The sequence below is a fragment of the Neodiprion virginianus genome, chromosome 3 (genome assembly GCF_021901495.1).
Source record: "Neodiprion virginianus isolate iyNeoVirg1 chromosome 3, iyNeoVirg1.1, whole genome shotgun sequence".
Taxonomy (NCBI): Eukaryota; Metazoa; Arthropoda; class Insecta; order Hymenoptera; family Diprionidae; genus Neodiprion; species Neodiprion virginianus.
Window position 1 is genome coordinate 41400983 of NC_060879.1, and position 19193 is coordinate 41420175.

The 19193-nt window shown below is 39.4% G+C and overlaps 3 protein-coding genes across 6 annotated transcripts; all 3 read left to right on the forward strand.

Moving 5' to 3' along the window:
- The first annotated feature begins 1744 nt into the window (after positions 1 to 1744).
- On the forward strand, positions 1745 to 3384 carry LOC124300578 (juvenile hormone acid O-methyltransferase-like). Its single transcript, XM_046754812.1, has 6 exons — positions 1745 to 1887; positions 2027 to 2235; positions 2315 to 2486; positions 2708 to 2840; positions 2914 to 3061; positions 3184 to 3384. Exons 2-6 carry the CDS (start codon positions 2049 to 2051, stop codon positions 3378 to 3380), a joined length of 837 nt encoding a protein of 278 aa, XP_046610768.1. The 5' UTR covers positions 1745 to 1887; positions 2027 to 2048; the 3' UTR covers positions 3381 to 3384.
- Positions 3385 to 5031: 1647 nt separating this feature from the next.
- On the forward strand, positions 5032 to 9270 carry LOC124300579 (juvenile hormone acid O-methyltransferase-like). 4 transcript variants are annotated; one of them, XM_046754813.1, is made up of 7 exons: positions 5044 to 5154; positions 7151 to 7307; positions 7361 to 7600; positions 7683 to 7854; positions 7930 to 8062; positions 8529 to 8676; positions 8737 to 9270. In XM_046754813.1, exons 3-7 carry the CDS (start codon positions 7414 to 7416, stop codon positions 8925 to 8927), a joined length of 831 nt encoding a protein of 276 aa, XP_046610769.1. In that variant the 5' UTR covers positions 5044 to 5154; positions 7151 to 7307; positions 7361 to 7413; the 3' UTR covers positions 8928 to 9270. The 4 variants fall into 4 exon arrangements, with proteins under 4 accessions (XP_046610772.1, XP_046610769.1, XP_046610771.1 ...); XM_046754816.1 differs by lacking the exon at positions 7151 to 7307 and having other exon boundaries at positions 5032 to 5154; XM_046754815.1 differs by lacking the exons at positions 5044 to 5154; positions 7151 to 7307 and adding an exon at positions 7028 to 7097.
- Positions 9271 to 15017: 5747 nt separating this feature from the next.
- Positions 15018 to 16371, forward strand: LOC124299668 (juvenile hormone acid O-methyltransferase-like). Its single transcript, XM_046752938.1, has 5 exons — positions 15018 to 15204; positions 15284 to 15455; positions 15677 to 15809; positions 15883 to 16030; positions 16153 to 16371. The coding sequence occupies exons 1-5, from the start codon at positions 15018 to 15020 to the stop codon at positions 16347 to 16349; spliced, it is 837 nt and encodes a 278-aa protein (XP_046608894.1). The 3' UTR covers positions 16350 to 16371.
- The last annotated feature ends 2822 nt before the right edge of the window (positions 16372 to 19193 follow it).

A 19193-nucleotide genomic window follows, 5' to 3' on the forward strand; every position in this document is an offset into this window, starting at 1 on the left:
ACCTTACCTAAAAACTTTCCCAATTCCATCCTAACCGGAAAATCTACTTCTCACTCTTTGCCATCGCTGTCAGCGAATCTCCTCACCTGCGCGATATTTTGGGCTCTTTACGAATGGTCCGTTTAAGTATTCACAGTAATTTCGGATCGGCCGGCCAGCAAAATTTTCACCTTGTCGAATTCAATCGGATCAACGGAATAGGCGATATCGTGGCTTTTGACTAATTGTGAAAAAAAAAACTAAACTAGCAAAGCAGTCTTTTTTGTTCTGTACGATATTTGATAAGTCATTCTGATTTCACCTTATCCAGCCTTACTGATACTTCAATTCACTTCCATCTCAATTTTTGACTTGATCCTGCGGCTTTAACTATACATCATCAAGGAATCTTTATCGTCACCGCATTGCAACCATTTCTTCTTAACTGAGACAACTTTCGTCCATGTAATTCAAGTATAAGTAAACGCTTATTTGGACAAGCTTTACGGTAATAATATTACATTATCTGCGTAATGGAGAACAGAGAATAAAAATGGCTCGACAACGATATGGTGATAATTATTGAATGGTGTGCGGCGAAGAGACATGTTAGAAAAAGTGAATGTGGATAGATCGGGATTGTAAACGCGGAAAGTGTGTCAGATGTTTAGAATGACGCCGGAGGGTTTAACTCGGGACAAAAATAGCTGTTCCATGTTCACCTCTGACGAGTCTCTTACAATAGGTAGCTTATTTGACCCAGAGATAATTCATTCCTTTGTGATATTGTAACGTCGTGCCTTGATCATATTCGTATGAAGATATTCTTGTGCCATTTGTTTCCCCGTACAATAACCGTCGAATCTATATCGTTAAAAGTGGCTGTACAATATCCGTTTGCATCGAGCAAGAGACCCGATATTATCTGTACGATTAGATGAATACCATCAGCGAATAATCGAGTGCCAATAATTCCCATCCATACTCCTCGTACAATAAAATACAATTTTCAATATTCTCGCGAATGATTTTGCGTGGTAATATCTTTTCTCTTGTGGCACGAAAACTTTGAGGACATCGGCTGAGTTTCATATTTCTTATTCATGAGAGTAGACGCGTCGTTATTCTGGGAAATTGGAAAATATAAAAAGAAGTCGTAAAAAAAAAAAAAAAAAAAAAAGAGTGAAAATAATCCCGCGAAGTATAAATTACTGATGTCGAGTACACCAAGGAGGTCTTCTACTAGTTTCTTGTCTGTATTTGCACCCTGAATAAAGGATCACTCCTCGGTGCAAGAGTTAACGATCGGTACGTTCAACAACGACGCTAAGAGAATAAATCAGAGATGAACGGTAATCGTGTAAAGTTGTAAAAAAAACAAAAAAAAAATCATTCTATCAATAAATTAAACCGATGAATCCCTATTTGCAAAATGTTTAACCAATTGACCATTTCGCTTCGAGGTCAATTGTTTCGAGTCTTAAAATAATTTTGAAAAAAGAAATGGTACAATTAATCGAGCAGAACAGTCGCAGAATCAAGGATAATCATGGTCTTGGCTTGAAAAATCGTGCGGAAGATCGGGCAAAGTATTTTCAACTTTGGAACCGACGTTGAATGGTGGATACTTATTTTTATAAAATATATCCGAGATAATGCAAAGGCGATGTTAAAGACGAGATACACCCGGTGACTTGGACTGCGGAGTGGTGGCAGAGAGGGCTATATAAGTCGAAAGGGGACCGAGGCACTTACCAGTTCAACATTAAGCAACGAATTAGAAGTTCCCCGCTGAAGGTCCGACGAAACACTACGGCCGAAAACCGAAGGGTCCACCGAGACATTGCGGATTTCCAACTGTTGACGGAGTTCGCGTTCATATCCGAACCGGAAGTGAGACGTCGTAGGGTAAATTATTCCCACATTGTCACCCAAGCTTCTACAGAGTGAAACAAGCAAACCTTTGTTTCCATTAATTGGCTCGCTTTTGATTGGAAATAATTGTCTACCCCACGTGTTTACCAAATCAATGTCGATCACCTTGCAGGTGTTCTTAGAACTCCAAGACCATGTATAAGCCAGCCCTCTACACGGCGGCCAACGGTCTTCAACGATCGGATGCTCATGACATCACGGAGGAGTACGCCAAAGAAATCGGCCATATGTCGGGACGATGCCTCGACATCGGATCCGGTCCTGGAGACGTGGTGAACGATTTTATTTTGCCGAAGCTACACCCAAAGGCCACCGTATTATGTGAGTACGTCTCGTTTGGCCAGTCGTGCGAACACCTTGTCAAACTAAAAAAAAAAACATGCATTCCGCCACACTCCAGGTTCGGATATATCCGAGTCCATGCTCAATTTCGGGAAGTCGAAATACAGAGACAACAAACGACTGTCCTTTATCAAACTGGACATTGAGTCTTCCGATCTGCCTAAGGATTTAATTGAGCATTTCGATCACGTCGTATCATACAACTGTTTACACTGGTGCCAGAACATGCGGTGAGTTCTCGACAGTTGTCTTGATTAGACAATTGTTCATTACCTTTGATAAATTTCTGAAGAAGCAGAAATGACGATCAGTCTTTCGGAGACTCGTTTTAATTCTTCAATCGATCGGTAATTTATTATTCCCGCATATAGCTGCTGGTCGAGAGTCGGATTGGTTCTAGACGAGTCCCGAAATATTTATGCAAATTCCTGATCCGGTCTAACTGTTTCAGCAAGGCGTTTGAAAACATCTTTACTCTGCTTCGACCAGGAGGAAGCACCCTATTGGTATTCCTGGCCAACAACCCTGGCTTCAAAGCGTATGAGACGTTGGCTGCCATGCCTCGCTATCAACCCTACATGAAGGTGAGTTCTTTTCACACTCGACAACTTTCCATCCGACCGAAACGTCATCTGAGCTTCCTCGATTTGTTTACAGGACGTGGATCGCTACATACCGCTATTTCAGCACACCGAACAACGCCGTGAGACTTTGAAGAGTTTGGTCCAAGACGAAGGGTTCGAGGTTCTTCACTGCAGCCGCAGAGAAAGAAGTTACATCTTTGACACACCGGAGACCTTGACCAGTAAGATGTATTTTTGTTTAATCACTAGGAAGTAATCGTGGTAGGTGACGAATTGCCTACAGCATCATCATCGTCAAGTGTAGAAATCTATTCTCATCGTGTGATCGTGATGCTTATTTCAGAATTCATGCTGGCGGTGAATCCTTTTATAGAACGCATGCCGGTCGACCTCAGGTCAGAATATGTTAAAGACCTGGTGGCAGAAGCGGTGAAAGAAACGATTATTTTCAACAAAAGTAACAGCAACGAAAATAAATATAGTATGTTGTCTAGATATTACATATTTGTGCTTTACTTAAGGAAACCAATTGCCAAGTGATATTGAAAATGAGAAAAAGAAATTGTTATCTAGTTTCTCAAGTATAACATAAAATACGCACCGGTAATCTAACAACGCAAGTATTGTTCTTCTCTTAAAATTTACATGTATATATGTTGTGACGTGGTATTTCAAACTGCGTCACATGGGTTATAATAAAGCACTCCCTCCTTCTCAGAATAACGCGAAACACGACGGAGGCACGTCTAAGGCCAATACCCCAAAGAAACGACTATCTAATTTTAAGTGAAATTTATTCATTAACCTTCTACCAATCCATTTTCTACCTTTGTATCTCACTACGTGAACCACCTTCAAGAACATCGCTTCAAGGGAACCGTATATCGCAACCCAGAGGTCACGGACCGGGTCAACAACGTCACACCGTCAGCTACAGAGGGCAGCATACCGCCGATCCGACTCCGGATGGATGCCTATCCGAATTGCGTACAGTGTCATGCGTCAAAACCACAACAAAGCCTCCCGTCGACGACACTTATCACTTATCAGCCTTTATTTTAACTTGAAGCAAGCTGGACGTGGTTGCCTCACGCACGCGTTTTATCGAAGGACAAGCATGGGGATCCGGTACGAGGACCATCGCGACCAGGACGTCTTGGTACAAGGCCTTAATGAACGAGTTGGCAGAGGATCTGTACCTTCTCGATATCGATGCCGCAATTACAATGTAAGATCGTTGCATCTTCAATTACCGTCGTTTTAACTGCAAGATCTACTCACGCATCGATACTGCAATACCTTGAGGGGCACACCTTCCTTCCCTTCTTACCCGTAGAGCGAAGCAACTGAGTGCAACCCCTCTACGTATCGATCGACGGATTGATATTTCAGCACATGCCAACGAAGGAGGAGAAGACGAGTGAAGATGGACTACCGTCCGTCCTACTTGTGATTAGCGATCGAACAAGATAAGAAGAAAATTATTAGGTCCTATCATAATTCGGTGGTCACTTTTATTTCTTCACAGTTGTCCACCTGTTTGTGATAAGTTTGAGGTTATGTTACTGTTATGTAGTGTTGACGTTTAAATTTCAGAAAACATACGCAATTTGTTTTTACGCCCCGTTGTGACAATGGAAGAATTGAAAAAGTCTGTAACTGTGCAAAAGCAACGCGCATTTTTGAAAATTTGTACTCTGCTGAATTATTCAACCGGACTATCGGAAAATCTTTTGCAAAAATCAGTAAGCAAGAACGCGATCAAGAAAAGTGCAGTGATTAATTGGATGAAATCGTTCAAGGAGGGACGGACAAATACTGAGGATGCACCGAGGTCGGCTCGACCGAGATCGCCTTCCAGACAAGAAAGGCAAGAACGAATTCAGGAACTGTTGCGATGCTCTAGTAGAGTGACGTCTCTCTCTCAATCAATGATATGACAACAAACCAGAATTGGATTCCGCCATTAACACCGCAATTACTAGCCTTAATGAAGATGGAACATTTAATGGGGTCAATGACCTACCGTCAGTCTGGCAGCGTGTCATCGATAGCGGAGGGGACTACTAATTGTTAAACAAGAATATATTTTATTACCAAATAAAAGATAAAAGATTAGTTGAAAAATAAAAGTGACCACCGACTTATGATAAGACCTAATACGTGACAGCAGCACGTCAAACGCGGTCTGCGCAGTGTACAGACAGACGCGTTCTCGTTCGGTAGTTCTCTAATCGCATCTTCCTTAACGTCCTATCCTGTCTGTACATCAGTTTTCTTCTACCTGCATCTGCATCGTTGTTTCTACTCTCTCGTGAGATTTTATTTTGTCTATTTTGCGAAGCCACGAAGTTACTTGTGTTATACCTTATCTATATCTTCTCTCTTTTCTTGTCTTTATTCGCAGTGTTCTCTGTGTGAGCCACGGCCGCTCGTGTCTATCATTTTTCGTGTCTAATGTCGCAAGTAACATGGCGACTGGTTTATACTTATTTAATGTGTAGTAACTATTGCCTATTTTCTTGGTCTCGCTTTGCTTGAATTGACGAATGATCCGATATCGCTGAATAGCAACGCTTTACCATTTCTTTGTTTACGTTTGATTAGAATATCTCCAATTGCCTTGCTTTACTTGAATTTGGTAATTCATCGTTTCTCCGTAGTGATTGGTAAAATAGTTGACTTATAAATTTTCACCGTTTATCCTTGCCTCCGATTTGATTATGAGTTGCTTCCTTACCTAATATTTTTGAGTAATTAATATCTTTTCTTAATACGTGAGGAATATCTGTGCTCTTTTCTATGCCTTATCGCTATCTCTTATCTACCGCGTATGTCGCAAGCTAGACACTACGTATTTCCTTTCTAATTTCTAACTTAGTATATATTTTCTGAATATTTCTTTGAGTATCTTTTTCCCGTAAATTGCTACCTTAATTTCGTTATCACCTGATCGACTTGTATTTCCTGCTTTCTGTATCAGTTCTAATATCTTTCTGCTTTACCTGAAAATTACCTTGACTGTTCACCTCTGCTGTGATAATACTATTCTCTCGCTATATTATTCTACATACTTTCGCTTGAATTGCTAACATTTAATTTGAGGATCTTAGATTGTGCATTCCATGCTAGCCTACCTTTAATTAACGATTGTAAAACTTGCCGATTGTTGCTCCGAGTAATAATATCACGGCTACACATCTCTATCTCTCGCTTATCACACAATACCCGTCTCGCTAGTTTGTTAATTCTCACTTTCACCTCTTCCTCTAACTGTATCTAATTCTCTGGCTGTATTTGTATTTCTTGAATTGTTTAATTGTACCTAAATTTCTCAAATTCCTTGATTCTATTACTTTTTGCTGTTATTTATTTTAATGGAAACACGCTAAGCTTCACCTGATCACCAACTATGATGCAAAATTTGCGGTTCGGTTGATATTTCGCATAAAAATATACGTTTTATAGGATTAAACGTTGGCTTACCAGGAGCTTACAAATTTACGTAGCTTGTTACCATTTTTCTTACGAATATATTTGAAATCGAATAACAGCAATAATCTTTATACTTTGATATCCGTCAAAGTTACCTATTTTCTGTAAACGTTTCTATCGTGGTATGTGCAATACCAATTTATGAAAAATGTATGGGAACTGCTTGTTCATATTTTTTTAATGGAACAGAGTTTGGAATAAACGGATAATTTTCGATACACAATTACTTTACATGGTCAATGACGCAATATTCTCGTATTAAAAAATCTAATATCTTTCATAAAGCAAATTTTGAAATGATTATACCCTGCATCTCACAATTTTCCCCATATCCGTACATCATAAATTGTAACTTGTACAATATTTTGACGAGTAGTCAAAGTAAGGCATGTCAAGAGGCGATTTGGCAGTTTCACCCACAAGAACGTAACATTCTTTAGACAATCCGACTGGAAAAATTTGCTCGCAACGAGAAATGAAAAATGTAATTTTCTCAACTGAAAAAGAAAACTGCCATACCACCCCTTGACACGCCTTACTTTGGAGGGTGGTTTGCATCCCCTTAAAGTGTTTAATGGCAGATAAAACAAAATGTGTGTCGCTTAGTTTTTAATCTACAATAACATGTTACAAAAGATATGAAATCGGAGAGATCGACCTGGGATACCTTCCTTGTTAACGTGCGGTCGTTATAGAGATCGAAATTGGACCCGGCCAAAATCCTTCCAGATCATTTTATCAGCTGATCGGCCTAACTAATACGTAAGAAACTGCCTGTAAGCTACAACCCCTGTAATACATCATACCTACTTAAGGAGGTGCCCTGGTCGATTTTGACGTTGACGTACATGTCTCCAAACATTGAGGTTCACGTATCTTATCGCGAATAAAGGCTCAACAGCCGATGCAGAATTCTGACCAAAAACGCTCCAATACATTCCAATACTCCACGGACTCTACTAAATCGCAATAGTAAGTTCGTAAAATTCATTCATACGGGAATAAATACTGATACTCCTTTGCAGCATATTTTCTTAACCGTGGAACCTTGCCAGTGACGAGAGTCATCCTTGAAACGATGTTCGAACCAGCCTTGTACTCAGCCAACGACAAACAGGTTCGTGAGGAGACCAGCGAATACATTGAAGAGTTTTCCGATGAAATTGGCCAAATGTCAGGACGGTGCCTTGATATTGGAAGTGGACCCGGCCATATAGTAGTCGATTTACTCCTTCCAAAGTTGAATCCGAAGTCTACCGTTATCTGTAAGTCTCGACTAGCGCATTGATCACAAGGCTAACATTAACTTTATTCCGCACTAATTGTAAATGAATATTGTGAACACAGGTTCTGACATTTCCCGACCGATGTTGGACTACGCTAAAGAAAAATATGGCGCCAACGAGCGAATATCTTTCCTCGAGCTGGACATTGAGTCCCCAACGCTGGTCGAATATCTAGGTGAAAAATTTGATCACGTCACATCGTTCTATTGTTTACAGTTTTGTCAAGACATGCGGTAAGTTCCTGTCATTAATTTCCTTCAACAGCCCAATCAATCATTGTTACTGCCTTACAAAATCACATCATTCAGCCAAGTCCTCAAGAACATCTTCGACCTATTGCAACCTGGAGGTACTGTTCTCTTCACCTCAGTGTGCAATCATCCTTGTGAGGACGCTTACAAGATACTGGCAGCTGTACCTCGATACAAGCGCTACATGATGGTATGTTTTTGCTTTCAAACTCGTTATAAGATTTACGTATTTTTTGTATTCTTGTATTATATCCATGCCTATGTAGCGATTGTATAACGCTTGAGTTTATATACACTATATTACAATTGGACTCGATCCTCGAAATTAATACGCTTCGTCAAGTGCACGTCAGCGGTTATCTCGGAATTTTTTCACCCAACATCATCCTCGATTACAGATAATAGATGTTCAACACTCTACCTGGAGTAGCGGATCTCTCCAGAAAATCGTATGATTGACCATTGCGTCGGTGAAAATATTATTCATGGTTCCAATTGGCAACTCAATCTCGTTGCATTTAATAAACAGTACATTTAGGAGAGCGTGTGAATACCAGATTTTCTCAAAAGTACCCATATTTTAGTAACACCATAGAGTATTTACGATCATCTGAAATGGTTAACAACAGTTTCAGTCTCATTATACTCAATTGCAGGATGTGGACCGTTTCGTTGGGGTATTTCAGCACGCTGAACGCCCGCGTGAGACTCTGAAAAGTTTGCTTCGAGACGTTGGCTTTGAGGTCTGCCACTGCAGTAACAGACACACGAGTTACATTTACGACACTCCCGATGCTCATACCGGTAAGTTGTCTGTTTTGGTTGATCAACACAGCAATGTCATTGAATTTAATCAATTGACAGGATTCATGGCGTCTATCGACCCCTTCATGTCCCGCATGCCGGATGAACTACAGCGGGAGTACTTGATAGATCTGGGCATAGAAGCAAGAAGGCACACATTCGTCGTCAACAAGGATGGGAATGACGATTGTAGCATACTGTCCAGACGCCATACTTTTGTAGTTTACTTGAAAAAGCCATTGGTCCACTGATAGACAGCCAAATAATTAATAAAAGTCGATATATCAATCATCGTTCACGTTCTGAAATGTTCGAATGTTCAACTATCCAGCTTTTTTTTTAAATTCGTCGCATTGAGATGAAAAATTTGTGTGAAACTACAGAGTTGACGTAGGCTTTGAGATTAATCTTGGAAACGTCGACTTGGAACCATATAATTAATACGGATTTTTAGTACTATTCAAGAACGCAATGACAACCTGATTCAAAACCTTAATCAGATAAGCTACTAAATGATATAAATAGTTGTTACTTACCCAAGCTGTTACTTTTATCTCGAAACGAGAAAATATAAGTAAACAGATATAACCCGAAGGTTATACTCATTGATCTAAGAAACCCAAAAAAGCCCTGTCTTTGGAAAATTCAACTATATTGTTCTATGTCACCGTCTTCTTGAATATCAGCAGAAGTTCTCGTATTATCAACAAAAAAAAAAAAAAACGAAGAAGAAGAAACAACAAACATGCCGGAAAAACAGTTTTTTTGCGATACTTTGCATTGCCATTGAAAAGCTAAGAGTCTGCGATCCGTCCGACGAACTTGCGCCATGATCTGGTGAGTGGATTATAGATGAATAATCCGAAACTGAGGACTTGGCAAACAAAAAAAGAAGAAATATTAAACGAAAAATTTGAACAAATGAAATTTGTAATAATCAAAAAATTGAGAAAAGTGTGAGAATTCAGCGCGAGGGGAATGAAATTAGCTGAGTAAGAGGTATAACGAGTGGCGTGGGACAAAGATAGGAGATAGGAGGACAGGATAGAGGCCGTAGAGTTAATGTAAGAATAAGGAGCAATAAGTGGGGGAAAAAGTGCAGTGGTACGTCGGACGTAACACACTTAATTATATTTTTTTATCCGCGAGAATATTTTTTCCATAAATTAAAAACTAGTTTCGAGTCATTGACGTAAGTTGTTGTTCTACGGATAATAAAATAGCAAACGTATCTTCAGATGTGTAATCTTGTTCAATGATTTACTATTTCCAGGAAATATGTTTGACCAATCGGAACTCTTTGATTCACATAAAAATTGTCTCTGTTTAATTGCACATTCTCGAACGGGACATGATGCTGAATATTTTATTGATTATTATAGAAGAGTGACAAGAGGAAAAATAATTATTCACAACAATAATTTGAAGTGCATACTTTGGTCGTGAATCCACTTTTGCTAAGAACTAGCGAATAATTATGGTTGTATCATAGGTCTTGGAGGGCTATCATCCCTTAGTCCTCCATTACCGTAAAGAAATCATAAGTCAAATGTAACTTAACAACGAATCAGCATGTGGCTGATCGAGAATTGAGGCTTACTCTTCTAGAAGAAACGGGCAGTTTTTCGATAATACATGTGTGTAAATCATGAAACGACAAAGCTAACCAATCAACATTCATTGCGTTTCCTCTACTCATAGGATACATATGAGGTATTCCATGCCAACTGAGAGGTCATTTTCCCTGACCCCCGCCAATTTGCTTCATTATTTTTTATATGATTCTACAACCTAAAAAAAGCACTCACCATTTTTTTCAGATTCTTCGTTCCATCCATTCTTTTTTAAAAAATGTTACAAACACTTTTATGGTCCTAAAAAAGAAAAGCCATTTTTTTTTTTTTGCGAAAATTCACATCATTTCTGGGTCCCAAAACAAACATTTTGAACCATAGTTCAGAGTGGAGAATTGATTGTTTGTATTTTTGAAATATTTTTTTAGAGGAATAATTTTTCTTATTTTGTGTGTATACAAAACATTTATTATGTTTGTAACATTTTTGGTGATGGTGAGTGCTTTTTTTAGGTTGTAGAATCATATTAAAAATAATGAAGCAAATTGGCGGTGGTCAGGGAAAATGACCTCTCAGTTGGCATGGAATACCTCATATACATACATACTTATTTCAAGCGGTGAATGGTGAACCAGATTCTTATAAGGTGAGTGTCCCAGTTATTGAGCCTGTCTTAATTATTAAACTTTTTCAGTTGGATCTAATTGATCCTTAATTTTCAAATGACCAAAAAATACATTTTTAGCGTCTAACTCTGTATCAATTGGTTTTAGTCATCGAAAAATTCACAATCTGTGCCGTCAATTTAAAGTTTTGTAAAATGTAAGGTTCAATAACTGGGTCTGAGCGTGTCAATGACTGGTAAACCGATGCACTTACCTTACTTATATTCTCAATTTTTTTCCCATGCACTTACAAACCTAGCTGAGAATTTTTTTCCCTCATTTGTAATATCACTTCGCAACAGGTTTACTATACTCATTTTCGTTTCTGCTGCTTTCGTTAAATATAATAGTTTCTTTCACCCCTCCTGCCAGCTGGTCTTTGACATATCCTGCCCCGAGGTCGACCGGCATGAGTTCTATAAAAGGATTCACCGCCAGTATGAATTTTGAAATAAGCATCACGATCACACGATGAGGATAAACTTCTACACTTGACGATGATGATGCTGTAGGCAATTCGTCACCTACCACGATTACTTCCTAGTGATTAAACAAAAATACATTTTACTCATCAAGACCTCCGTTGTGTCTAAGATGCAACATCTTTCCCTACGACTGCAGTGAAGAACCTCGAACAATCGGACCAGATCACGAACGTGTGTTGAATAAACCGATATGGATATGTTGTTTATTGGTGTACTTGACCCATCGAAATTATGTATCACACACATACACAGGCATGGATATTACGCAAATGAAATAAAATTTATATCGATAGAATCACGCTCCGCGTATTATCAGTATTTTGTTCTGTTAATGCATCGTCCCTCATGCACCTTTCCAAAAGTGCGAATGCCAAGTGATTAACCTTTAGTTGGCATCTTTATCTGGAACCTCGGGGTCATGCACCGAAGCAATTTAATGTTTTTACTTGAATTTTTTAATTTTTTTTTTTTTTGTACTCACCGAAGTGTCTTTTATAAGATAAAAATGGTAGCAGCAACAATTTTTTATTTCAAGGTAGTACCATTCTTTCAAAGGGCAGAAACTTTCGAGTTACGAAAATCTCGATTAAAAACCCTTGGGTCACGAACGGCATCAAGGTGCCAGGTAAAGGTTAAAGTTAACGCGGAGCCAACGGATTAAATAATCCGTTATAACAGTTTTTTTTAAATACTTTTCATCGCCATCCGTTAAACTGACCGGACCGACACACCTGAACATACAGTAGCTATTTTATTACCCGTAGAACGGCAACTTACGTCAATGAGTCGAAACTGATGTTGAATTCCAAAAAAAAAATAGTTTTTGCGGATAAAAAAATATAAAGGTGTGTGCGAGATTCAAGGCTATCAAGAATAACTGTACTCCAAATTTGATGTAATTATTGCTTTCACATTTCTTTTACCACCACCTTCGCCTTGCTCTTAAAGGCTAAACGCTGACCCCGTGAATATATAAATCGCACTATCGTCAGCTATAGTCAGTTACTAGTCGCGGTTAAAATCTCCGACTCCGCCGACTCTCCACTATTGCTTGTTGATCAACAAGTTCACCAGTCCGAGTGTTCAAGGCAGACTGAGTAATCATAGTCGCAAGGTACGCGTGTAATTAATGAATCCTTTTTACTATAAACACTTTTTACTTTTCATCACCTTTGGTAATCCAAGAAAGGTATTGGTTACGGTTAAAAATCACTTTTTTATAATTTCAACGAATCTTTACGTTTTCGAAGATCCTTTAGAATCCGAGTAACAGGTTTTTAGAAAAATATCGGTCTGCCGGTCTATCCGACAAACTCACACCATGATCTTGGAAACGGCTGGATGAAAAAAATTCGAAACTTACAGGATTTAACAATTAACCTATGCGCGTGAAAAATTGCACTGTCCCGTTTAATTTCAACTTCCGGTTCTACCGGAAATAGATAAATTTTCACACTTTTACCAACAAACATGCACTATTTCCTCCTTAATACTTTTTCAAAATAAACGATCATGTTTTTCCTAGTTTAAATATTTTTTTTTTCTGAAATTCATAACTCATTCGTTGTTCAGAAATTTTCTGTTCAACTTTTTTTCAAAACTTTTTCATTTGGCTGCCAACTCTTATCAGTTTCAGAATTTTCACTCAGCCATTTTCGAGATCATCACGGAAATTTGTCGGACAGACCGGACAGATTCTTCCCTTTTTACAGAGATCAAAAGTATCGAGAAAAAAGCTGTTTTTCCGCAGTATTTGACGGAGTTCGAAATCTCTTTAACACCATTACTATTACACCAGTCAAAATGACTAAACTAGCAAAGCAGTCTTTTTTGTTCTGTACGATATTTGATAAGTCATTCTGATTTCACCTTATCCAGCCTTACTGATACTTCAATTCACTTCCATCTCAATTTTTGACTTGATCCTGCGGCTTGAACTATACATCATCAAGGAATCTTTATCGTCACCGCATTGCAACCATTTCTTCTTAACTGAGACAACTTTCGTCCATGTAATTCAAGTATAAGTAAACGCTTATTTGGACAAGCTTTACGGTAATAATATTACATTATCTGCGTAATGGAGAACAGAGAATAAAAATGGCTCGACAACGATATGGTGATAATTATTGAATGGTGTGCGGCGAAGAGACATGTTAGAAAAAGTGAATGTGCATAGATCGGGATAGTAAACGCGGAAAGTGTGTCAGATGTTTAGAATGACGCCGAAGGGTTTAACTCGGGACAAAAATAGCTGTTCCATGTTCACCTCTGACGAGTCTCTTACAATAGGTAGCTTATTTGACCCAGAGATAATTCATTCCTTTGTGATATTGTAACGTCGTGCCTTGATCATATTCGTATGAAGATATTCTTGTGCCATTTGTTTCCCCGTAAAATAACCGTCGAATCTATATCGTTAAAAGTGGCTGTACAATATCCGTTTGCATCGAGCAAGGGAACCGATATTATCTGCACGATTAGATGAATACCATCAGCGAATAATCGAGTGCCAATAATTCCCATCCATATTCGTCGTACAATAAAATACAATTTTCAATATTCTCGCGAATGATTTTGCGCGGTAATATCTTTTCTCTTGTGGCACGAAAACTTTGAGGACATCGGCTGAGTTTCATATTTCTTATTCATGAGAGTAGACGCGTCGTTATTCTGGGAAATTGGAAAATATAAAAAGAAGTCGTAAAAAAAAAAAAAAAAAAAAGAGTGAAAATAATCCCGCGAAGTATAAATTACTGATGTCGAGTACACCAAGGAGGTCTTCTACTAGTTTCTTGTCTGTATTTGCACCCTGAATAAAGGATCACTCCTCGGTGCAAGAGTTAACGATCGGTACGTTCAACAACGACGCTAAGAGAATAAATCAGAGATGAACGGTAATCGTGTGAAGTTGTAAGAAAAACAAAAAAAAAAAAATCATTCTATCAAAAAACTAAACCGATGAATCCCTATTTGCAAAATGTTTAACCAATTGACCATTTCGCTTCGAGGTCAACTGTTTCGAGTCTTAAAATAATTTTGAAAAAAGAAATGGTACAATTAATCGAGCAGAACAGTCGCAGAATCAAGGATAATCATGGTCTTGGCTTGAAAAATCGTGCGGAAGATCGGGCAAAGTATTTTCAACTTTGGAACCGACGTTGAATGGTGGATACTTATTTTTATAAAATATATCCGAGATAATGCAAAGGCGATGTTGAAGACGAGATACACCCGGTGACTTGGACTGCGGAGTGGTGGCAGAGAGGGCTATGTAAGTCGAAAGGGGACCGAGGCACTTACCAGTTCAACATTAAGCAACAAATTAGAAGTTCCCCGCTAAAGGTCCGACGAAACACTACGGCCGAAAACCGAAGGGTCCACCGAGACATTGCGGATTTCCAACTGTTGACGGAGTTCGCGTTCATATCTGAACCGGAAGTGAGACGTCGTAGGGTAAATTATTCCCACATTGTCACCCAAGCTTCTACAGAGTGAAACAAGCAAACCTTTGTTTCCATTAATTGGCTCGCTTTTGATTGGAAATAATTGTCTACCCCACGTGTTTACCAAATCAATGTCAATCACCTTGCAGGTGTTCTTAGAACTCCAAGACCATGTATAAGCCAGCCCTCTACACAGCGGCCAACGGTCTTCAACGATCGGATGCTCATGACATCACGGAGGAGTACGCCAAAGAAATCGGCCATATGTCGGGACGATGCCTCGACATCGGATCCGGTCCTGGAGACGTGGTGAACGATTTTATTTTGCCGAAGCTACACCCAAAGGCCACCGTATTATGTGAGTACGTCTCGTTTGGCCAGTCGTGCGAACACCTTGTCAAACTAAAAAAAAAAACATGCATTCCGCCACACTCCAGGTTCGGATATATCCGAGTCCATGCTCAATTTCGGGAAGTCGAAATACAGAGACAACAAACGACTGTCCTTTATCAAACTGGACATTGAGTCTTCCGATCTGCCTAAGGATTTAATTGAGCATTTCGATCACGTCGTATCATACAACTGTTTACACTGGTGCCAGAACATGCGGTGAGTTCTCGACAGTTGTCTTGATTAGACAATTGTTCATTACCTTTGATAAATTTCTGAAGAAGCAGAAATGACGATCAGTCTTTCGGAGACTCGTTTTAATTCTTCAATCGATCGGTAATTTATTATTCCCGCATATAGCTGCTGGTCGAGAGTCGGATTGGTTCTAGACGAGTCCCGAAATATTTATGCAAATTCCTGATCCGGTCTAACTGTTTCAGCAAGGCGTTTGAAAACATCTTTACTCTGCTTCGACCAGGAGGAAGCACCCTATTGGTATTCCTGGCCAACAACCCTGGCTTCAAAGCGTATGAGACGTTGGCTGCCATGCCTCGCTATCAACCCTACATGAAGGTGAGTTCTTTTCACACTCGACAACTTTCCATCCGACCGAAACGTCATCTGAGCTTCCTCGATTTGTTTACAGGACGTGGATCGCTACATACCGCTATTTCAGCACACCGAACAACGCCGTGAGACTTTGAAGAGTTTGGTCCAAGACGAAGGGTTCGAGGTTCTTCACTGCAGCCGCAGAGAAAGAAGTTACATCTTTGACACACCGGAGACCTTGACCAGTAAGATGTATTTTTGTTTAATCACTAGGAAGTAATCGTGGTAGGTGACGAATTGCCTACAGCATCATCATCGTCAAGTGTAGAAATCTATTCTCATCGTGTGATCGTGATGCTTATTTCAGAATTCATGCTGGCGGTGAATCCTTTTATAGAACGCATGCCGGTCGACCTCAGGTCAGAATATGTTAAAGACCTGGTGGCAGAAGCGGTGAAAGAAACGATTATTTTCAACAAAAGTAACAGCAACGAAAATAAATATAGTATGTTGTCTAGATATTACATATTTGTACTTTACTTAAGGAAACCAATTGCCAAGTGATATTAAAAATGAGAAAAAGAAATTGTTATCTAGTTTCTCAAGTATAACATAAAATACGCACCGGTAATCTAACAACGCAAGTATTGTTCTTCTCTTAAAATTTACATGTATATATGTTGTGACGTGGTATTTCAAACTGCGTCACATGGGTTATAATAAAGCACTCCCTCCTTCTCAGAATAACGCGAAACACGACGAAGGCACGTCTAAGGCCAATACCCCAAAGAAACGACTATCTAATTTTAAGTGAAATTTATTCATTTACCTTCTACCAATCCATTTTCTACCTTTGTATCTCACTACGTGAACCACCTTCAAGAACATCGCTTCAAGGGAACCGTATATCGCAACCCAGAGGTCACGGACCGGGTCAACAACGTCACACCGTCAGCTACAGAGGGCAGCATACCGCCGATCCGACTCCGGATGGATGCCTATCCGAATTGCGTACAGTGTCATGAGTCAAAACCACAACAAAGCCTCCCGTCGACGACACTTATCACTTATCAGCCTTTATTTTAACTTGAAGCAAGCTGGACGTGGTTGCCTCACGCACGCGTTTTATCGAAGGACAAGCATGGGGATCCGGTACGAGGACCATCGCGACCAGGACGTCTTGGTACAAGGGCTCTAATGAACGAGTTGGCAGAGGATCTGTACCTTCTCGATATCGATGCCGCAATTACAATGTAAGATCGTTGCCTTGAGGGGCAATACCTTGAGGGGCACACCTTCCTTCCCTTCTTACCCGTAGAGCGAAGCAACTGAGTGCAACCCCTCTACGTATCGATCGACGGATTGATATTTCAGCACATGCCAACGAAGGAGGAGAAGACGAGTGAAGATGGACTACCGTCCGTCCTACTTGTGACCCGTCTCACGTGACCTGCTCGCCCAATTAGCGATCGAACAAGATAAGAAGAAAATTATTAGGTCCTATCATAATTCGGTGGTCACTTTTATTTCTTCACAGTTGTCCACCTGTTTGTGATAAGTTTGAGGTTATGTTACTGTTATGTAGTGTTGACGTTTAAATTTCAGAAAACATACGCAATTTGTTTTTACGCCCCGTTGTGACAATGGAAGAATTGAAAAAGTCTGTAACTGTGCAAGAACAACGCGCATTTTTGAAAATTTGTACTCTGCTGAATTATTCAACCGGACTACCGGGAAATCTTTTGCAAAAAGCAGTAAGCAAGAACGCGATCAAGAAAAGTGCAGTGATTAATTGGATGAAATCGTTCAAGGAGGGACGGACAAATACTGAGGATGCACCGAGGTCGGGTCGACCGAGATCGCCTTCCAGACAAGAAAGGCAAGAACGAATTCAGGAACTGTTGCGATGCTCTAGTAGAGTGACGTCTCTCTCTCAATCAATGATATGACAACAAACCAGAATTGGATTCCGCCATTAACACCGCAATTACTAGCCTTAATGAAGATGGAACATTTAATGGGGTCAATGACCTACCGTCAGTCTGGCAGCGTGTCATCGATAGCGGAGGGGACTACTAATTGTTAAACAAGAATATATTTTATTACCAAATAAAAGATAAAAGATTAGTTGAAAAATAAAAGTGACCACCGACTTATGATAAGACCTAATACGTGACAGCAGCACGTCAAACGCGGTCTGCGCAGTGTACAGACAGACGCGTTCTCGTTCGGTAGTTCTCTAATCGCATCTTCCTTAACGTCCTATCCTGTCTGTACATCAGTTTTCTTCTACCTGCATCTGCATCGTTGTTTCTACTCTCTCGTGAGATTTTATTTTGTCTATTTTGCGAAGCCACGAAGTTACTTGTGTTATACCTTATCTATATCTTCTCTCTTTTCTTGTCTTTATTCGCAGTGTTCTCTGTGTGAGCCACGGCCGCTCGTGTCTATCATTTTTCGTGTCTAATGTCGCAAGTAACATGGCGACTGGTTTATACTTATTTAATGTGTAGTAACTATTGCCTATTTTCTTGGTCTCGCTTTGCTTGAATTGACGAATGATCCGATATCGCTGAATAGCAACGCTTTACCATTTCTTTGTTTACGTTTGATTAGAATATCTCCAATTGCCTTGCTTTACTTGAATTTGGTAATTCATCGTTTCTCCGTAGTGATTGGTAAAATAGTTGACTTATAAATTTTCACCGTTTATCCTTGCCTCCGATTTGATTATGAGTTGCTTCCTTACCTAATATTTTTGAGTAATTAATATCTTTTCTTAATACGTGAGGAATATCTGTGCTCTTTTCTATGCCTTATCGCTATCTCTTATCTACCGCGTATGTCGCAAGCTAGACACTACGTATTTCCTTTCTAATTTCTAACTTAGTATATATTTTCTGAATATTTCTTTGAGTATCTTTTTCCCGTAAATTGCTACCTTAATTTCGTTATCACCTGATCGACTTGTATTTCCTGCTTTCTGTATCAGTTCTAATATCTTTCTGCTTTACCTGAAAATTACCTTGACTGTTCACCTCTGCTGTGATAATACTATTCTCTCGCTATATTATTCTACATACTTTCGCTTGAATTGCTAACATTTAATTTGAGGATCTTAGATTGTGCATTCCATGCTAGCCTACCTTTAATTAACGATTGTAAAACTTGCCGATTGTTGCTCCGAGTAATAATATCACGGCTACACATCTCTATCTCTCGCTTATCACACAATACCCGTCTCGCTAGTTTGTTAATTCTCACTTTCACCTCTTCCTCTAACTGTATCTAATTCTCTGGCTGTATTTGTATTTCTTGAATTGTTTAATTGTACCTAAATTTCTCAAATTCCTTGATTCTATTACTTTTTGCTGTTATTTATTTTAATGGAAACACGCTAAGCTTCAC